At 58.2% G+C, this 20,437-nt stretch overlaps 2 protein-coding genes across 2 annotated transcripts; both read right to left on the reverse strand.

Annotated features, from left to right (window-relative positions):
• Window positions 1-2,083: 2,083 nt before the first annotated feature.
• Window positions 2,084-16,138, reverse strand: CUL7 (cullin 7). The gene is given in 27 exon segments (XM_026507413.4): window positions 2,084-2,458; window positions 2,703-2,908; window positions 2,986-3,112; window positions 3,259-3,404; window positions 4,071-4,344; window positions 4,427-4,643; window positions 4,762-4,922; window positions 6,075-6,257; window positions 6,338-6,444; window positions 6,711-6,893; window positions 7,217-7,350; window positions 7,688-7,863; window positions 8,052-8,147; window positions 8,420-8,525; window positions 8,694-8,865; window positions 8,987-9,077; window positions 9,371-9,598; window positions 10,509-10,614; window positions 10,703-10,824; window positions 10,826-10,941; window positions 11,459-11,687; window positions 11,996-12,192; window positions 12,292-12,430; window positions 12,946-13,446; window positions 13,586-13,737; window positions 14,299-14,886; window positions 15,715-16,138. Coding segments are annotated over 26 exon segments (5,073 nt in total). The 5' UTR covers window positions 14,879-14,886; window positions 15,715-16,138; the 3' UTR covers window positions 2,084-2,134.
• Window positions 16,139-16,434: 296 nt separating this feature from the next.
• On the reverse strand, window positions 16,435-20,403 carry MRPL2 (mitochondrial ribosomal protein L2). The gene is made up of 7 exons (XM_026507416.4): window positions 20,226-20,403; window positions 18,526-18,694; window positions 17,825-17,966; window positions 17,597-17,712; window positions 17,411-17,521; window positions 17,039-17,112; window positions 16,435-16,684 (listed from the first exon to the last, which is right to left on the reverse strand). Exons 1-7 carry the CDS (start codon window positions 20,319-20,321, stop codon window positions 16,472-16,474), a joined length of 921 nt encoding a protein of 306 aa, XP_026363201.1. The 5' UTR covers window positions 20,322-20,403; the 3' UTR covers window positions 16,435-16,471.
• Window positions 20,404-20,437: the final 34 nt, after the last annotated feature.

Raw genomic sequence — 20,437 nt, forward strand, 5'->3', positions numbered from 1 at the left:
TTCAACACCCCGCAAAGAAACCCCATATCTTCTTGCAGACACTCCCTATTTCTTCTCAATCTCCCGAGTTCTAGGCAGCTGCTGAACCACTTTGTCTCTGGATTGGCCTGTTTTGGAGTATTTCATGTAAATGGAATCAGTATGTGATCCTTTGTATACAGCCAGCTGTCTGGGATATAAAGAACCAAGGCTGGGAGGAGGGTCTCACAAGGGGGGCAGGGGAGCAAACTTCTGTCCATGTCACACAGGAAGCGTGTGCCCTGGACAGATGGCAAGTCCTGAGGGCAGGGAGGAGGCTCATGTCTTCACTGGTGCTGGTGAGAGGGCGGGCAGGCCTGTTCACCTGGGTGGCTGAGTTCAGACAAATCAGGCCAGAGCGGAGGTGGGGTTAGATTGTGTGCTGAGGACAGTGGGCAACCCAGGAGTTGGATTGCAGGCAGGGACATGCAGGGCGCTGGGGCCAACGCTGGTGTGTTCTTCCCATAAGAATTTGCGGGAGACTTATCCCTTGCGGATAAGCAGGTACGCACTCTGTGGGAGACTGAGTGGGATGAATGGGGTTAAGCCTACAGCTTGGCCCATGCGGGAGCCTGTGGGCACCGCAGCGGCACGGGGGGCAGCAGTGAGAGAAAATCCCGTCCTGTCCCTTGCATGTGGTGCATTCTGATCTGGCTACTAGAGCCTGGACCCTCTCTGGGTTTCCGATGGAGAAGGACAGGCTCAGAAAGAGCATGAGAACCCAGAAAAGGGCAAAAAGTTCTGGCTCCCGAGAGCTAGCTCAAGAATAAGGGCATGGCCCGGGCCAATAAAAGAGCCAGGCCATGATCTCTGGCACAAAGGCAGAGAGGCACCCGAGTGGCCAGCTGTAGCAGCCCCAGTGTGCCCTGGGGCCCAGTGCTGCCCTGGCCTGCTGCCAGTCTTCTGTGTCCTAGAATAGCATGGACCCGCAAGGTGGTTCTGCTCTGAGAACCACCCACAGCACTATGGGGCCACCATACTGCAAAGTAAAGCAAGCGTGGGCCATCTGTGGTTACCCTGTTTGCCCTCTGTTTCGCTGTCTTGTCCTGGGCGTCCTCTCCCAAGTCCTGGCCTTTTTCCCTTACAGATTCTATTCCAAGTCTCTGTCTTGGGTGGCACCCAGTTGCCCTGTCTGGCCTCTGTGCCCTCTCACCACGTGACTCCCTCACTCCTGCCCCACCCCTTTCTTCTGTAGCCTTCTAGTCATCTCTTGGCTGCAAGAACCTTGGACTCAGGATGGCTGGGTCACTCCTTCCTGACTCCCCTAATAGCCCCCGCCAAGATGCCGAGCTCCACCCCTGGCACTGGGCCCCCTAGCCCGACCTGCCCTGCCTCAGTGTGGGTGGGGCCAGGGGAGTCAATCACAGCAGTGCAGAGCAAACCTCCCCAACAGTGGCCCGCCTGGGGCGCTAGTGGGGGTCTGGCTTTGGCGAGTGCAGCTCTGCACCACCAGAAGAGGGGGCAGCGAAAAGGGGCTCAAGGGAGCTGCAGTTCCTTCTAGGTCTGCTTCCAACCCAGATCCTAAAGTTTCCAGATGGAACACACGTTCAGGCTCCTGGGTGCCTGCAGTGGCCACAAAAGGTCCTTTATCTTACTGTGCATTACACTTACTGCTGGGTATGGTGGCCAAAAGAGGGACCCGTCAGCATGTCAAATGCTCCCATACCTGGTGCTTGTCAGAACCCACAGGGATTCTGGTTCGATTCCACAAACGAAAACAATGGAGCCCAATCTGGAAAACAATCTGCCCAAGTTACAAGCCATTGAGTGTGCGGCAAGGGGGACTTGGGTCTCCAGCCTGCCAAGTGAAAGCACTTCTGACCACATACTCTCTGTGAAGGGCTGGAGGTCCATCCCTGTCCACTTAATCCCCCTCCCAAGAGGCGGATGCCAGGTCACACCTGCCTTCCTCCACCGCTCTCCCCAGGCTGCCATCTTCACCCTAGCAGTGACTGCTGGCTGGGATGACACAACCTCAGAACCAGAGGGCTCCTCTCCCTCTTCAGCCAGGAAAGTCTCCGCTGCCCCTGTCAGATCCTTAGCAGTCACGACACAGGCCACGTAATGAAACTCCTGCATTTTATTTCCTTAGAAAGCCCTGGTCCCACTTCCAGGGCTACCGGAAGGTAGAGAAGCTCTGGGTGCCTGTGCAGGAGGCGTAGGGCACGCCCCGAGAGCGAATCTGCAGGGTATGGAAGGTGAGGGGTGGGTTGGGGCCTGAGGAGCCTGGGTTCAGAGACTCGGTGTGAGGTTCCATCACTGTCACGGGGACCGCATAAGACAGTGTGTGGGGCCGGTCGTCATGGCGCCTCACTGTGCCCTTGCCCAGGAGATGCAGGATGCAGGAGAGGACGTCGGTACTGGTGCAGGCAGACCCCCTACCAAGGCTGCTGACCAGACCCCTGGGAGGACACGGGCCCTTCTGCCAAGCATCCAGGACCTGGGAAGGAGATGGAAGGGAACACAGCAGGTGGGAGACGCCCAGCTGCCTCCACCTCGAGCTCCCACTCCAGGCACAAGCTGCCAGCCAGGGAGCTCTAAGGCCATTAGGCATGCCCCAACCTGCCCCCTCATACACCCACCGGCTCCACGGTGAACCGGATGCTTCCGATGCGGCCAAGCCTCCTCCTGTGGGCTGCCCCCCACCCCAAAGCTCCCTCACCCACTGCCCACCCCCCGCCTACCCGACAGACAAGCTGGTCAATGTGCAGCCCCTCGTCCCCATGTGCCTTGAGGATTCGGACAATGAGGCAGTTCAGAAGGTTCCGTCTCTTCTCCAGGTTCCGACCCTCTTCATCCTCAGCTTTCAGGTATGTCTGAGGTGGGATGAGCCACACGTTGCCCCTCCTTGGCCTGGGCTCCTCGCTGGCATCTCGAATCTTCAGCACGCCTGGAATAAGCGCTAGTCATCAGTGGGGGGCCCACCCGAAGGCTGAGAGCAGAGGACCCTCTGCCCCAGGTGCGTACCTCCTGGAACATCCTTTTGCTCTTGAAGGTCCAGGGGGCCTCTCGAAGAGGTAAGAGGCCCAATCGCCTGATCGAGCATGTCTGGAGAGAGCCCGGAGAGCGCCAGCAGGCTCTCCACGGAGACAGCCTTGGAGAAGACGAAGGAACTATTCAGGGCTCCCCCAAAGGGTGGAGCAGAGAAGACAGAGGCAGGGAGGACGGGGAGTCGAGGTTTAGGGAAGGGGGTGAGGGACAAGGTTCAGAGAGCAGGGCTGCCTAGCTGGGCTGGGCCACCTTCACGTCGTTGAGATACAACAGCAGCCACATCTGCACGGTGGACACATGGAGGGTCTGGTCCCCAAATTGCAGCTCAGCCCGGCCCAGCCACGTCCACTGCAGCCGCCTCTGCGGGCCCCGCTCCAGGGTCGGGTAGCTCTGACCTGAGATGGGTCAGGGAGAGAAGGGAGTCAAGGCTGGTGAGGGGGCACTGCTGGTGGAGCCCTGCCCTGCTAATCGCTGCCGAGCGTGCGCCCCAGTGTTTATGGGTACTGTGCTTCTTGGTCTGAACTTCCAGAGCTCAGCCTTCGCCGTGTCTGCCTCTTGGGTAAGCCTCGGGTATCCGGGAGCCCACCTGTGCCTTGCCTTGTGCCAGGGGGCTCTGATCAGGGCCTTCCAGAAGTCCCCCCCCCCCCCCCCCGCTTTTTTAAGGAAGACAAAACCATGAAGTGAGGAAGGCCTGGGGCTCTCATTAAACTGGAACATCCACGAGAGAGAGAATGAGGTCTCCCTGGTTAGTCTGGGAGTCCCGCCCCCCAAGACTCAGGGTCTGAGTCTCTTCCTCCTCCTATGTTGCTGCCAAGCCCAGGACCAGCCCCCAGGGGGGAGCTCAGGTGATGATGACTGACCAGGAGCCACACCCCTGCCACTGAGGGGAAGTCCTTCCTGGTGGCCTCAGGTGCCCCTGCCCCCATCCTCCCCACCTCCCACTCTCTAAAGAGAATCCTGTGTTTAAGGACAGAAAAGGCTACAGTCTGGGGACCTGGTGCTTGAGACTCCCACCCCAGGCCCCCCCCCCCCCCAATCCCATCCTCTTCCTGGCTCCTCACTCTTGCTGTAGAAGTTGGTGTATCGGTTCAAAGTGCCCCTGAGGTAGGAGGGCAGGCAGGTTCGGGGGTTCAGCGTGTGGCGGATGGAGGCAATGGGCCAGCAGCGCGGGGACAGGACTAGCACGGACACTTCGGGCATCGCCCCCTCATAGTAGAGATCCTCGTCTTCCTCCTCCTCCTCCCCCCCCACGTCTGTGGCTGCCGCCGCCCCAGCTCCCTCTGCTTCCTCTGCCTTCTCTCCCTTGTGCTCCTTGTCACTGGCCTCGTGGCCCCCCTGAAGAAGAAACACGGGGTTCCCGACAGCGGCTGGGCCTCCTCCGGTTACGCTTCGCCTCCCTCCCTCCCCCGCCGCCCACCTGTATCCTCCTCTCGGTGTCGTCCAGCTTCAGGAGCTCCTGATCGAGCCGCTGGAGCTGGTAGACGTGGAACTGGCGCTGCAGCTCCTCCGAGATGCTCAGGCTGCGCAGCATCTGCTGGGGGAGGCGGTTGGGGAAGCAGAGGCCGATCTGCTCCAGCACAGCCCCCTCCAGCCAGCTCGAGCCCAAGCTCAGGAGACGGTCCGCCATGTAGTGCCTGCAGCGCACGCAGAGCGGGCGAGCCTCAGTGCGGCCGCCCAGCCCGGCCCCGCGCCCCGCCCCGCACCCCCCTCCCCGGCCCCCGCAACCCCCCCCGCCCCCACGGCCGCACTCACTGGTAGTAATGCTCGAAGGCGGTGGCCATGTCCAGGCCGGAGAACAGGAGGGCCGTCTCCAGGCAGCGCTGCAGCTGCGCCAGCATCTCCATGCCCCGCGCCCCGCCAATCCGGCTGCCCTGGATCCGCTGGTCGATGTGCCGGGCAAACTGCTCGCTCACCTGCGCGGGGACACGGCGCATGGAGGAGGCCGGCGGGCGCAGAGCGCGAGGGCTGAGGAGGCAGGCGGGAAGGGCCGAGCTGCTCCCGAACGCTTGCACAAAGCTCTCGTGTAAAATCGCCAGCAGGTGTGCAAGTGAGCAATTAGGAGGTGTGTTTTTTTCCCCACACTGAACGTGTCTAAAAATAAAACTAATCACAATAATTTAACGTGAGGAAGTAACTTACGCGCACAGAGACGGTCACACTGCAGTGTCGCCGAGCGGACAGAAGGGCCGGAGTTTAGCCCTGGCTGACTTTATCACCCGCCCACCCGTGTGCCCCTGGAAGACTACAAACTCTGAGGAGAGGGGCTTTGTCTATCTTCAGCTGTTATCACGGTGCCAGACACATCTGAAGCACTTATTAAATATATATGTAGTAATGGGAATGGCAGAGTAAATTCTTGTACAATTCATACAAAAATAAAAAATAAGGACAAAGAGCAACACCGAACAAGGCTTTTAATATTAACAGTCAAGGGCGCCTGGGTGGCTCAGTGGGTTAAGCGTCTGCCTTTGGCTCAGGTCATGATCTCAGGGTCCTGGGATTGAGCCCCGCATCGGGGGGTCCCTGCTCAGCAGGGAGTCTGCATCTTCCTCTCCTGCTCCCCCCTTCCCGCTCCCTCTCAAATAAAATCTTTTAAAAAATTTTTATTTATTTATTTGAGAGATAAAGTGAGTGAGAGAGAGAGCACAAGTGGCGGGGGGGGGGGGGGGGGGAGGAGAAGCAGACTTCCCGCTGAGTGGGGAGCCCAATGTGGGGCTCGATCCAGGGACTCCAGGATCATGACCTGAGCCAAAGACAGACGCCCCACAGACTGAGCCACCCAGGCGCCCCTAAAATTTTTAAAATAAGTATATATAACAGTGAAAAGACAACAGGCTCAAGCACTTTAGCTGCCTGTGAGCACACTGTTAAACCACACACACGCACAGACACAGAAAGCCTATCAAGGTACTATTAGGACAGGTCATTGTGTTCCTTTTGTGTTTGAATTTTCAAACACTTGGTTCTGTTCAAGCCCGGGTCCCCGCTGAATGGGAGGTGTTGAGGAGGGGGTCGGAGCGTCTGCGGGGAGGGGCCCGGGGCAGAGGCGAGGGCAGGAGGCTCACGTGGGCAGCTTTGAGGAAAGGGAGCTTCAGCAAGCCGCCGGCACAGCCGTTGTGCAGCGCCAGCAAGAAGGCGGCCCTCGGCCCGAACAGCTCGGAGCTCGACTTCTGCAGGTTGTGGAAGTGCTCGCAGTAGCGCGGCACGAAGTCCTCATCCCGCCAGTGCGAGGTCAGGAAGGTGTTCACCTGCAGGAAGCGGCGTGAGGGGACGGCCGGCGCCCACCGCCGCGCTCCGCCCTCCCGCCGTGGCACCTGCTCCCGCCCACCTGCTCCTCCACCACCGCCCGCCAGCAGCGGGTCAGGTTTCTCACGATGCTGCTGGGCAGCCCCCGGGTGGCCAGGGAGCTCCAGTCGTGGCTCCGGTTTCTGCCCTCTGTGGAGACAGGGGAAGGGGCGGAGGCAGGCAGGGGCAGCCCCTCAGCTTGGGGCTCCCCAGGCAGGGTGAGCCCTGCCGCCTTTCCGGACACACTCCCACCCCAAAATGACGCTCCTGGGCGGGGTGACACACACTGCGAAGACGAACGACTGAGCGGGTTGGGAAGGAAAGCGTGTGGGGGGACAGAAGGCTGTAGGGTGCGAGCGGGGGGGCCGTGGAGAAACGCTTCTCACCGAGCTCCCTCCCGAATCCCGGGTACTCACTGGGCCGGGGAGCGGCCACTGCCGGAGGGGGCGCCTCACAGGGCTCCACGTGCACCAGCAGGTGGGTGAGGCGGCGCACCCGCGAGGAGAAAGCAGCTGCGCGGCTCTGGGGGTTGTGGGCAGCCTCCCGACACTCCAGGTACTGGTCCAGCAGCCAGCCCAGGGGGCTGATGCCATCCTCATCTGGAGGTGGGGAAAAACAAGCCAAGGCAGGGCGTGTCTCCAGGGCAGTGGGAGAGGCTGGGCTGGACAGAAGCACTGAGAATGCGGGATCGGATGGAAGGTACAGGGTGGTGGGGATGCAGGCAGGTAAAAAGCCCCCGTCCTGACGGTGGCAGCTGGCACCTGGGAGACACGGGAAAGGAGCTGGCCCCTGGGCTGGGAGAAGAGGGGCCTCAGGGTACCAAACCAGCACGGGTACCAAAAGGGCCAAGTACACAATGCAGGTGGCTCTAGGGCAGAGCAAGAAGGGGCTGGTTAGTGGGGCCAGGGGTCGGGATGGTTACCGGGGGAGGTGATGTTCTGCACCAGGGGGCTGACCAGGGCCTCCCAGCAGGTCTTGCCCAGTGCTTGGGCGGCCTCGTCATCAGGGAGGAAGCGATCAGCAAAATTCTGCTCTTGGCGCAGAGCCCCGTTGAGTCTGGGGGTGAGGACGGGGGAGGCAGGCGTCAGAGGCTCCAGGCGTACACTGCCCTGGTGTCCGCCCAGCCGAAGACTGCCCGGCTGGCCCCTAGCCACCAGACCAATCTCTACCCAGTACTTCGAAGCTCCTCTGCGTTAACTGGCACATCCCACTCCCAGCCCCCCAGAGAAATCTCTTCTCTTCATTCTTTCCTTCCCGAAACCATAGAGCCCTCCAGCCCCCTCCCCAAGCACATTAACCCTCTGTCGACACCGACACCGTCCGTAGGCCCGTGCCCAGGGTACTACTCTTACCTTGCCCACACACACGGCCACGCACACGCGCTCGCACACACCTCGAACTCAGGTGCAGGAGGCTCCTGCGGTCCTCTGCTATGTCCTGGCTCCAGGCCTGCGCCCGAACCATGTAGAAGAGGCGTGTGTGGCGGCACAGCTGCTCCCGAAACACCGGCCAGAAGGTGGGCTTGGGGCCCAGGACCTCCAACCCCCGGATGCGCGTGTCGATGCCGCCCTGCAGGGGGCACAGGCCTGTCTTCACCTGCCCCACGTCCCCCTTGGAGCGGCTGGGGTCACACACACCTTTGTGCCTTACTCCCGGAGCTGCCCACGCCCCAGGCCAGAGCTCTGGCTCAAGCTCTCCAACAGCTACAGAGCCCAGAGCGCCATACCCCCAGACAAGACCCCAGGCCCCCACCGAACCTGCTGGCAGCGCTTTATGCGGATCTGCACGACGGGCCAGAAGCGGGTCAGGCTCTCCAGGAGGATCACCCGGCTGGCGGAGGGCATCACGTTGACCTGGTGCGGGGCAGAGGGGCCGTCAGCTCCCCGTGTGTGGACGGGAGCCTGCTCCTATTCCCTCCTTCCCTCAGCCCAGGCGGGTGTGGGGTCCTGACCAAGGGGTCCCAATGCCACACTCACTGCTCAGGGCCTGATACCATCACAATGGCAGAGGGAGAAAGGACTCTACTTTCTAGGGGGCTCCAGACAGGGAAGAACTTAGGCGTTCAGGAGTCAGGGCGGGAGGGCAGACCCCGTGAAGGGTGATCTAATGGCACGGCGCTCCCTACCGAGTTGAGTTCTGTGTTAAGAGAGTTGGCACTGTCGCCCCCAAACACCACCACCCTGGCCGGCATGTAGCTCGAGTCTTCACCAGCCACCAGCAGAGTCAGCTGCCTGGGAGCCGGGACGAGGAAACCATCAGAACCGGAACGAGTTGTGTCCTTGTAGACACAGCCAAGGGGACTCTCTGGTCATGTCTGGGTTCAAGGGGGGCAGTGGCGCTTCCCCTAAGACAAACACGAGGACGCCACGACAAAGTGCGCACGTTGTGGGGCGCGTTACCTGATGAGGACGCCCGGGTGCATGTGCAAGGTGATGTAGTGGGAGCCGGCGCTGCCGTTGGACTCCCAGTAGGTCTTGGGGTTGCGGTCGGTCAGCTTGCTGGCCCGGTGCGGGTTGGAGGACACCTCCACCTTCTCCCAGCACTTGTCCTCCTTCACTTCCACACTGGAGCCTGGGGGCAGGGGGCAGGGGTGGCCGTCGCAGCGTGGTTAGTTGAGAGAGAAGAAAGGAAAGGGACCGGGGAGAACAAATACTGGGGTGCGAGCCAGGAGAAAGCAGATGGGGGCACAGACCCTGGCACAGATGCCGGAGGAACACGTCAAAGAAGGGGATGTTGATGGGTCGGTGGGTCCGTCTGTGGTCTTCGATCTGGCCCAGGACCATCTGCAGCCGCAACATCAGAGAGAAGGGGTGCGGGGAGGAGAGAGGAACACACGTGGAGAGCACACACAAACACATATGGAGGAAAGACCCAGCAGCAATGGGACTTCCTCCAGAACCCTGGCGCGGCAGGACCAGGTGAGGAAGGGGGTGCAGAGAACAAACGCCCTTGGGTTCACTGGGCTCTCCTTCCTTTCCCAGCTGCAGGAACACACCCTCTTCCCCCACCACGGCTCAGGGTTCATGTTCTTACCGAGCTGTGAACCCACAAGCCTGCCCCCGCCCTCCCTCCTGACCTGGATACAGCCTCCCAGGATGTTGGTAGTGAGTTTCCGGTAGAGGTGGGCATGCTTCTCACACTTGAACACCATGTCCCGCAGCTCCTGAGCCAGCTCCAGTTTTCCCAGGTGCTTTTCCAGGGCCTTGGAGATGGCATCTCGGGCTCCCAGCTGATTCAGCACCACGGCATAGTCCCTGCTCACGGAGGCTAGGCGGTGCAGGAAGAAGATGAGCTCCTGGAGCACCTGAGGTGGGGGCAGGGCCGGTGACTAACGGGGACGAGACCCGGGCCATGGGGCATCTTCGGGAGTATTTACTATGCACCCACTGTGGTATATAGGGGCTGGGGCTACCGCCGTACAGACAGCAGGGAGGAGGGGCACACAAGGGCCGGGTGGAGTTAGAGAACCCAAGGCAAATAGACATGGAAAAGCTAAGAGATGCTCCGCCATCCTGGGGTTCTTGATGACTGATTGTGTTGGCAAGAGGTGCGGGGAGCTTCCCAGGTTGTTCCTTTTGAGGCCATGTCCTGAGAACCAGCTGTGGGGCTGCATCTCGAGATGCTCGGGCTCCAAGCACAGGTACCTGACGGCAGGGAGGGGGCGGGGAGCGAGTCCGCCTCCGAAATGAAAATCTGGGTAACAGCCGAAGCTGTGCACTGCAGACTGCCAAGCCTTCCAAGCCCAGGACCCCTCTGTGGCAGGGGACCCTGATATGTGACGTGCCCTCTGCCTCCTACATCGCCCTGTCCCCCAACAGGCCCAGCCAAACAGGAGCCACTGAGGCTTCTTATGTAGTACAGACATAAGCTTTCGTGTCAGAAAGGAGAAGGCAAGTAAGATCACACACTTGGGCTTATTTATATTTGATAAGGACACACAGGAAGGACACATAAATTAATATGAGTGGTAACCAATAAGGGGCGTGGAGAGAGGCACTGGGAAAATTGGATGGAAGTGAGAACAGGTGGAAGTGAGACTTCTCAGTGTAGACCTTGTTATACTGTTTTGATTTTTAACTCGTATGAATATATTACCTATTTGAAAAAAATAAAATTCATTGTGCCCTCTGGAGCCTCGCCCAGGGGGCCTGCCTCGTCAGAGGCTGCCTTGCGGCCTCTCCCTCCAGCATCTCCCCAGAGCAGGGTGGAGGTACCTCTCGGTCAGTGTCCGGTGACCGCAGACAGGCCATGCAGGCATCCATGGCCTCGTGCCAGGGGAGCAGCAGCGCCTCGGGGAAGTCCACCAGCTGCATCAGGATTCTGGGGAGTGGGGGTGGGGAGGCAGGAGGAGAGATATGCAGCTAGCCTCAGAGACCTCTTGGCCCCATGTCCCACCCCACCCCCTCACCTCAGAACGGTCAGGTGCAGGGGCTTGTTGGCCGCCGGGGTGCCGAGGCTCCGCATCAGGGTAAGGAAGGGCCGGGGCTGCCGCTGCAGCTGGATCAGGAACGGCTTGATCTCCGTCTCCTGGGGCCCCCCCTGAGCTGAGGGCTCGCTCCAGGTCCAGGAAGGTTCTCCCAGGCAGACCGCAGCCCTGCATCAGTCGCCACAGAGGAGTGTCGGGATACTGAGTTGGGGATTCTTTTCCTACAGGAAAGTGGATGTCACAAGAGTTGGCCATTGTCGGTGAGGTTAGGATCAAAAAGGACAGACACATTCATAACTCCTAATTTCTCCTAAAAATGTTTTTTTGGAGGGGGTCCCCCTAAAAATTAGTTTGGGGATCTTAAGGCATCTCTTAATGTATTTATAAGACAGCTCTGTGACAAATCTTATGTTTTCTACTCTTAAAATAGCAAAGGAGCCTCCCGTCTGCAAATAGCAGAGTGTTTCCCTGTATCTAAAGGCATGCAATGATTTGGCTTTCTCTACAACAGAAAAAGTTCCATGTGGGGGCTTTATGGGCTTCAGATCTCGTTCAGTGTTCTGACTTTCCATCCTCCCCCGCTCGCTGGAGGGAGCAGCTCTACGCTTCAGCTTCTTCCTCAGGTGCCAACTCTACCAGACAGGAGGGCACCAAACTGGGCACAGACACCTCTCCTGGCCTGAAGGCCTCCTGGAGGCCAGTCTGCAGAGCCACTGCAAAGTCTGTCTGGCGCCCCACCTTCCACTCCGGCTGCACGTGCTGATTCCTGAGGCTGGGCCTGGGCTTCCAGCAGGGTCGGGTAAGCTGGCTGCCCCGCCAGGGCCTCAGGCCCATATTTCCTGTAGACATGGCAGTTGAGCAGGTCCCTGAGAGCGCTGTCGTCGAGCCGCTGTGGCAGAGCCAGCAGCAGATCCTGGGCCAACTCTATGGGCACGGCCAGCTCAGCCAGGATCTCGTCATCCAGAACCTGTTGTCAGGGAGAAGGCCTCACTGCAGGTAGCCCTGCCAGCACAGAGGCTCCGGGGGGTGCTCAGTATCCCGACACTCCTCTGGCGTGGGGATCTCTGCACACACCTTCTCCATCCTGAACCTCTCATGGCTGGCAGCTGCCTCCTCCCACACAGCTTGCCAATGCTTCCGAACATTCGAGCTCCCTCCCCTGCCGCCCCTTACACTGTGGACCTCCACTCCCCATCCTAAGCTTCCCAAATGTTCTATCAGTCCATCCCTTGCCGCGAGCCCTCCAGCTTCTGGGTGTCTCCAGGCTGGCTCTACCTCCCCATCCAGGTTCTCCTGGAGGATCTGGAGAACCTCCTGATGGTCGGGTCCGTCCAGCTTCTTGATGAAGAAGAGGAGCTCCCACCACTCTGCCTGGGACAGGTGTTCGCTCTCCTCAGCATCTTCATCCTCGGGCAGTACGTAGGGCACCGCATAGAGCTCTGTCATGGGCTTCCACCGCCAGGAGGGCAGAGCTGTGGAAACGGGTCAGAGGGCCCAGGGATGTCATTGCCCAGCCAGCCAGACCACTGCTCCTGTGCTCAGCGCTGACCCTGCTTCCTCTCCGTGCTCACCTGCACCCAGGGCTCCACGGACTGCTGCCCCGTGGTACTCATCAGCCTCAACCACATCTTCAATGTCTTCCTCAAAGCCCAGAATTTCCAGCATGTGCCAGTGTACCCAGTAGGTACGGCCCGTCGACTCCCACAACACCTGGAAGATATGGGGGAAAAGAGAGGGAAAGGGAAGAAATGGCTCACTTAATGGCTGGCTGTGGCCCAATGATGAGGACATACAACTCTCTAGCTGACCACCTGGCAAGGTTTGGAACAACCTCCAAACAACACAACGTTGGCATGTGGATGACACGAACACACACACAAAGGCCGCCTTCTCCTATGGAAATAGGCTCTGCTTCTCCTCCCACCCATCCTTGATGGCTTATGCCCCACACTTCCTCCTGGCCTCCGCTACTCTCTCCCTGACCCTGACTTTTGGGAAAGTCTTGCTGTATCTGTTTCTTCCCGGGCGTGAGTCTTCCTGACCTCATAGCCTCCCCAGCCCCGGCCCTCCAAATGGCCCCGGTCTCACCTGATGACCCCCTTTAACCATTCCATTCCCCACAGGGGTTTTCTCCGTGGGTGGCCTGTCAGAGCCCCCTGCATTGAAGCCTCAGTTATGCTCCCCAGCTAGGTCCCCAATAGCGTTCGCCACGTGCCCTCGCTCACCTGCACGGGGGGCACGCCATTGTTGCTCTGACGGAACTCGCCCTCGTCCCCAGCGCTGACCTCCTCGTAGTCATCCAGCATGCGCACTCGCATCCCGGCCTGCAGAGTCTCTCGCACGTACAAGGCGTAAGTGTTGCCACTTGCAAACTCAGAGCGAGGGCGGAATCTCCGTGACCTCCTAATGGAGGGCTGGGCCCTGGTGGGTGGCAGCCCCAGGCCGGCCTCTGCCAGCTGGGGCTGGAAGATGGAGCAGGAAGACCGTGCCGAGGGCCCCTGTCTGCTTGAGGCCCAGTCCCAGCGCATGGCCTGTACCAGCTCTGAGATCAGGGTGCCCATGGCCATGCTGAACTCCAGCTCCAGTCGATCCCTTTCCCCACTCAACTCCTCGGGAGCAGAGTTGTTCTGGGCTCCTGGTTCTGCAGCACTGTCATTCAGCTGGTCCAGAAGGGAAGTGACATGCAAATAGCGCTTCACCAGGGAGAAGAGCAGCCTTCCTGGGACCTGTAGGATGCAACCTTTGGCCTATATCCACTCTGTCCCAGCTTTAGCTCCTCTTTCCACACCATCCTTTAAGGATGGGTACATAGGCCTGGTCTCTAGATCTCGTTTATAGCCACCCTCGTATCTCCCCACAGAATACCTGTGGCAGCTGAATGCCCTCGAAAGACATGGGGTGTTCAGAGAGCGTGGCCTGCGCAAACAGAGCCAGCAGAGCACAGCGGCTGTCAAAATCCAGGTGTTTCTCAATGGCTTCTTGCTGGCTCAGCGACAGAAGGATCTGGGTCCGGGTCCCTGAAACCCACACCCCAGTCAGTAACTGCCCCCTCACATTGCCCTCCCCAAGCATCCCTCCTAGACCTCCTCTCTCAGTCCACTCCCTTTGTCACCACACATCAGGAATGACATGATTTGCTGATTTGCTTCAAAAGCCCAAACTATCTTTTCTATATATATATTTCATATACATATATACCCTGCAATAGTCTAATATCTTACCTCTTCCTTTGCATAGAGATCCAATTAATACGAGGTTCTTGAGGATTCAGTCCTTCCTCTTTCATTATTATTTTTTTGAAGTAAATTCTATGCCCAACATGGGGCTCGGACTCATGACCCTGAGATGAAGAGTCCGCATGCTCTCCTGACTGAGCCAGCCAGCCCCTACCCCGCCCCAGTGCCTCCTCTCCCTACAGAGATGGCCCCACCTACCTTCCTACCACCTTCTCTTCCAGCTCAAAGAGAAGGGCACCAGAACCATTCAGGCACCGATGGGGCAGAGGCTCCTGCCACAGCGCCCCGCGAGCCCCGAGCGGACCTGGCTCCCCTTCCTTCCTCCCCCGCCCCGCTCCTCACCGGCATCATGGGAGGCCAGGGCTTGGATCATGCGGCCGGCGCTCCAGCGGATCTGGTAATCAGGGCTGCTCAGCATGTGCATGAGCAGGTCCAGGACCCTCGGGTCTTTGAATACCCCAGTCAGGGGCTCGATGCTGGCGTAGGCGCTGAGTACATGGACCGTGTGAAGCAGAGGAGCGGGCGGGATGGTGCCCACACACTCCTCCAGCTGCCGGAGGGCCCTCTGAATCAAAGACTTCACATCGGTTTCCATCTCCCCCAGCACAGATTGGTCCAGGGCCCCGGCCTCCCCTGCAGTGTCGGGAGGCCGCCCGCTGACCTGGCCGTCCTCGCCCAGCATCTTGTGGCAGCTGGCATAGATCTCGTCGTCGGACATCCACAGGAGGATGTGCTCAGCCTTGCAGTCCACTTGGCCAGAGCCCCCTTCCCCATCATCCCCGCGCCGGAGGATAAGCCAGCGGATCTGGTACTCAGGATGCCCATCGTGGCCCACACGCTGGCGGATCAGCTCATCCGGATAGGCGTGCAAGCCCGGCCCCAGGGGCACTCTGAATTCCCTGTAGCGGAGCTCCCCCACCATGCCGGCACCTGCGACACAGAAGCAGAAGAGAACAGGCGAGCTAACACGAGAGTGGGAGTTCAGAAAATCAAGGATCTCCAGGAGTTGGGGAAGCAAATGTGGTAACAGCTGTCCCTTTGGCTGGGGTAAAGCAGGGCCCAGGAGTTGCCTGCTGCAGGCTGGGTGGGGCCAGGCCTAAGCAGGGGAACACTGGGGCGTTTGTTCTAAGAACACATTTGGTTGAAAGGAGGGTCCAAGGCCCTGCAGCCTGGACTGGGTTGGTTTGGAGCAGTGGGAAGGGGACAGTGGGGGCAGGGCAGCCTTGGAGTTACAAGTGAATCCCAAGGCCCTGGGACAGGCAGCAGCCCTCAGAAGGAGATAGGTGACACCCTTAGGGGTGTGTGTGGAGTGCTGGTGTGGGGGGGTGTTGGGGACTGAGACCCTGAGTGTGTCTGGGAAGGGACACCAGGTCCAATGGTTGAAGCGCAGTTGTGTGTCATAGACACAAGACATCCGGAGAATTGCTGGTGGAGTGGGGTGGGGGTTGGGCAAGGCACGATGGGCTGGGAGGAGAGGCTGGTGGGCTGCAGGCGAGGACTGGAGACACTGGAGCAGCAAGGCCGGTGGGGGCGACGGGAGACCCGGGGGGGTGAGCGGCGGGAGGCAGGTGGACCCGGGGGGGCCAGGGGCGCGCGGCAAGGTGCGGGGGAGGGGGCTAGGCCAGATGAACGAGAATCCCAAGGCACTGTGGCCCTAGGGTGGAGAGGGCGCGAGACCGGGTGGGCGCGCGGCCGGTGGGCGAGTGGGCGGAGGAAAACCCGGGGTAGGGGCAGGGGCCGCGGCGGGGCTCTGGCCACCTCAAAAGTCGATGGGGGTCCCGGCGCGAGGCCTGTCCTTCGCTGAGCTAGGGACGCAGCGCAGACGATGGCGGCGATGCTGGCGGAGATTTGGGCCCCGCCTGGGCCCCCGAGAGGGTCGAAGCGGAGAGGCGGGAGGGGGCGTGCCTCCGAAGGACAGGCGGGCGGCAGGGGGCGTGGCGCGCAGGGACAGAGCACCTCGGGGCGGCCCCTGTCACCGCCTGCCGCACAGGTCAGCGGCCGCTGGGGTGGGGCGGGGTGGGACCGGGCCCAGGCAGCGGCGCCGCCCGCCCAGCTCCCGGGGCTCCGCCACCCGCCCGGAGCTGCGGCTCATTTCCGCCGGGCCCAGCGGAAAGCTGGGGGCCTTGGGAAAGCGCCGGGGCGGAGTCGCCGGTGCCACCTCGGCGACGCGCGGCACCTCCTCCTCCGCGCCGCCCTTTCCTCTTCCTTTTCGTCCTCCCTCCTCCCACCGGAAGTGCTCTCCCCAATTCCCGAAGTCAGAACTGGAGAAGACGTTGGAGGTCCTTTATTCCACCTCCTCCATTACAGAGAAAAGAAATGAGACGGGGGGGCAGGGGGAGGTGGCTGGAACTGAGGGAGGAGCAGCTCATCTTTGACGCATATTGTCCTTTCCTTTCTCCTCTCCCATCTTTTTTGTCTCTGCGTTTTTTCCCCCGGTCTAGTATGTACCATCCTCCCTCCCAAAAAACCAGTAACAGATAAAAATGGGGGGCGATTTTATTAGAATCCGGGGATATCAGCTCTGGGCAGCTGCCGAGGGCAGCTTCACATAACTCTTCATGGGGGGCAATGGCCGGATCTTGCGGCCAGCCCAGCCCCCCTTGCGGTGCCACAGCCCGCTGGAAGGCCTCTTGCCCAGCCAGCGGTTTCGCCCAGCCTTGCCGATGACGCGTTTGTTGTGGTCGACGTTGGATACCCGGCCTACTGTTGCCATGCACGTTTCCAGAACCTGACCGAAAGAGCGGATGGAAGAAAATGCACCACGGGGAGGAACCCGACATTGCTGCCTGGTGGCTCTGGGAAGGCTTCCTACCCTCACTGAGAGAAGGCAGAGGACAGGAGAAAGCCACAGCGTGACTGAACCTGAGCGCAGGTCCTATGGTAGTTGAGAACAAAAGGCACTGTTGCCTCTCCCATCACAGAGCCAGCCTGACGGGGCATGCCTAGTCACATGGCAGAAAGGGACACACCTAGCTCATGGTGGTTCCTAACATAAAACACCTGTGGACCATCCCAGACAAGAAAGGTACATTCCAAAAATTCCTCCTTTGCTGATCCCTCCCACCTGTACCCACGCACACACCTGCATCTGCCTCTTGGAGGGCAGCTGGACGATGGCCGTCCCATTCACTTTCCGTAGCAGCACACCACATGTCCCTGGGGGAAGGGAGAAGCAGATTTGCCACCCTCCACAAGGGAAGAGGTGGGGGCACATTTATAGGGGGACACACCCCACACCGTGGTCTTTGCCCTTGAGGAGCAGATACACTGAAGCGGGATGCATGCAACGTCTTAGTCAAAACACAAGCACTCTCCACCCTCGTTTTCAGTGTTTTTTCATTCTTTTTCTCTGCCAATGGACCACACGTGGCGTCACGGTTTCAGAGAATTGTGACCTCAGGTACCCTTCGGCCTCCCAAATTGTAAGACCCCCAAGTAGTTCCTTTCCTCATACCTGCGGCTCGGATATACTGGGCCCCCCGGCCTGGCTCACTCTCCACGTTATTGACAAGGGTCCCCACAGGCAAGGCCCCAAGAGGATGTGCGTCCCCTTCCCGAGCAGCAACTAAAAGACAGAATTTCATCAGCACCACACCCCTGCAGCCTCCAAGCCCTTATATATCTGATGGCCATCTCTTACCTGCCATTCGGCCTATGTGGTCAGAGTTCAGGATTATATCTCCAGCTTGCATGTTTTCTGTGGCAATGATCCAGCGTTTCCGGCTGCCCCCAGCAACCAGAGCTATATCTGCTGATCTGTTCAGGGTGAGGGACATATGAGCAGACCATCTAGGCAGCCCTCTATCTTCTGAAAAGCCATAAAACAGTCATGCAGCCACACCATCACCATATCATATCCCAAACTTGCCTACAGGGATCATAGCGGACCACGATGACCTTCTCCTCAAATGGTCCTGGCTTCGTTTCCAGCTCAGGCCGGAACCGCAGAAAGTCGATCATGCGATAACGCTGCTTGTGGCCCCCGCCAATACCATGCACTTGGATTCGGCCTGTGGTCAGGAAAGTGCAGAGACATGACCCAAATTAGATGAATCAGCTCCCAGCAGTAGGAACAGGCCCATCCTGGGCAGAAAGCAATTACTTCCTAACATTATGACACAAGCAGAAAATAATAAAAAATTTGCACAGCACAGTGAGGCTAATGGGGGTGGGGAAACCCCTACATGGAGCTTGGTGAAAACATAATTATGGGATATGGAAATTACATAAAACCTCCAGACAAAATCTCTACAAATTACTGAATTCAGTAAGTTTACCGAGAGTGATATATAGTGTTCAACTGTTGTAAATTTCTTAAGAACATGCTGAAAAATGTCATGAACTTCATGTTTATGTCTGGTTTTCTTCAACTACCTGGATGGTCTTTAGGGGCACAGACCACCTTTATGTTGCTTTGTATTCTACTCTCTCCTTCTTACAGACATACTATATGCAGAAGGAGTCCAATAAACGCTTTTTTTTACATTCCTCTCCCTGTCAAGAAATAGGCCTAGGATCCTAACATGTTTTTCCCCTTTAATGCTTAAATCCTCTTGCTTTTGCTCTCACCTGTGTGGTTTCGGCCCCCAGACTTCCTCATCTTCACTGGTGTAATGGTGTACTTGGTACGACTCTTCCAGGACACAAAATTGGCACTAAGGGCCACGGAGGTGAGCACTGGGCGGCAGGGGAGCAACAATGAGGAAGAGGGCAGCTGGAGAAGGGTACTACTTGTCACCTGGAGATAAACAGAAATCTCTTTGACTTGAAACGTAACCAGAGAACCAAGGGTGAAGGCACAGACCAAGTAGCCTACTTCCTTCTAGGAATGTCCCAGACCAGCTGTCCAAAAACTCCACCCTTCACTGCTTGCACAAATACCAGGGTGGAATGTTTATCTAGGTGTTAAGTGTGTTGATTCTCTCTCCTCATTTGATCCTCTAACCTCTGAAGTATTTCTTCAATGAAATGTTCTCCCCTTGGTGCATCTCTTTCTAAATTTGGCTCAAGACTCTCCTTCTCTGGGAAACTCTTCCTTCTTTAAACAACTCCCTTTTCCAAAGCTGGTAACTTTCACACATCCATATGCCACCATCAGCACCAGTGCCTTTTGCCCCTCGGCATTACGTTTCTGGGAGTTTTCCAGATGTGAACGGAGGGGAGGGATCATTTCTGTCTTCTTCCTTGCTGTATTCCCAGCATTTTAGAGTAAGTTGCTTTGGTTTTGAATTTTAACTACACATCTGCCAAACTCTACCATCATCCAGAAAGGTCCAGGGGAACAATACTTACACCTTTCTGTTCTGTGACTCACCAATCGCTCACTAGGGACATTGAGAATAACTTTATCTTAGGCTCCTAATCTTGTTATTTTGCCCTGCATTCTCTAATCTCAGCAATAATTTATCTTCAGTGGTAAAGAGCCCAGGCCTTTTTCTTTTTTTAAAGATTTTATTTATTTATTGAGAGAGAGAGCACAAGCAGGGGGAGCAGCAGGCAGAGGGAGAGGGAGAAGCAGGCTCCCCGCTGAGCAGAGAGCCCAACATGGGGCCGGCACCCTGGGATCATGACCGGAGTTGAAGGCAGACACTTAACTGACTGAGCCACCCAGGCACCCAAGAGCCCAGGTTTTGAAGCCAGACCGTCTAGCCCCAGTACTTGGTGTATGGGGCGCCTGAGTGGCTCAGTCGGTTGAACGTCTGCCTATGGCTCCAGTCGTGATCTCAGGGTCCTGGGATTGAGCCTGGGGTCCTCCTCCCTACTCAGCGGGGAGCCTGCTTCTCCCTCTCCCTCTGATCCTCCTCCCCTCCTCCCCGCTTGTGCTGTCTCAAAAAAACAAAACAAAACAAACTTAAAATAAAAAATATTAAAAAAAAAATACTTGGTGTATGACCTTGGACTGCTGATCGGTTTTCTCATATGTAAAATGGTAATGATAACTACCTTATACAGGGGTTGAAAGGAGTTGATTTACTTAAAATATCAATTACTTATGCTTGGCTTATAATTGGTACTCAATGTCAGTTATTATTGAAACCTGTACAGTGACCTGTAAAATACTTTCACTTCCAATACGTCGTCTGAAGAATCCAGCGGCCCTGTGGGGCAGCAACACTTACAGAAGAGAAAGCTGACGCTGAGAGTGATTTAGCCAAAGACCCAGACCGACGTGACTCCAGACAAGACTCACGTCCTCCTCCTCCCATCCCAGGGTGCCCTCTCCGGTGGCCCGAACAGAAACAGCCTCATTTCCAGATAGGGTGAATTACCTGGGCGGCCGGGAGCAGGCTCGGGCCGAGGGCAGCGGCACCTGGGGGCGTCAGGCTCAGGGAGCCCAGAGCGCGAGTTATCGCCCTCAGAGCCATGAGGGCACCCAAGCTCCGCCGGGTCAGCACACTACCATTACTTTTACCCAAGCCGCCTGGCGTTCAGAGATGACGCTAACAAATCCCGGTGCCGTCGCTCCCTCATGACGTAAAGA

This window comes from Ursus arctos, unplaced genomic scaffold (assembly GCF_023065955.2).
Source record: "Ursus arctos isolate Adak ecotype North America unplaced genomic scaffold, UrsArc2.0 scaffold_29, whole genome shotgun sequence".
NCBI lineage: Eukaryota > Metazoa > Chordata > Mammalia > Carnivora > Ursidae > Ursus > Ursus arctos.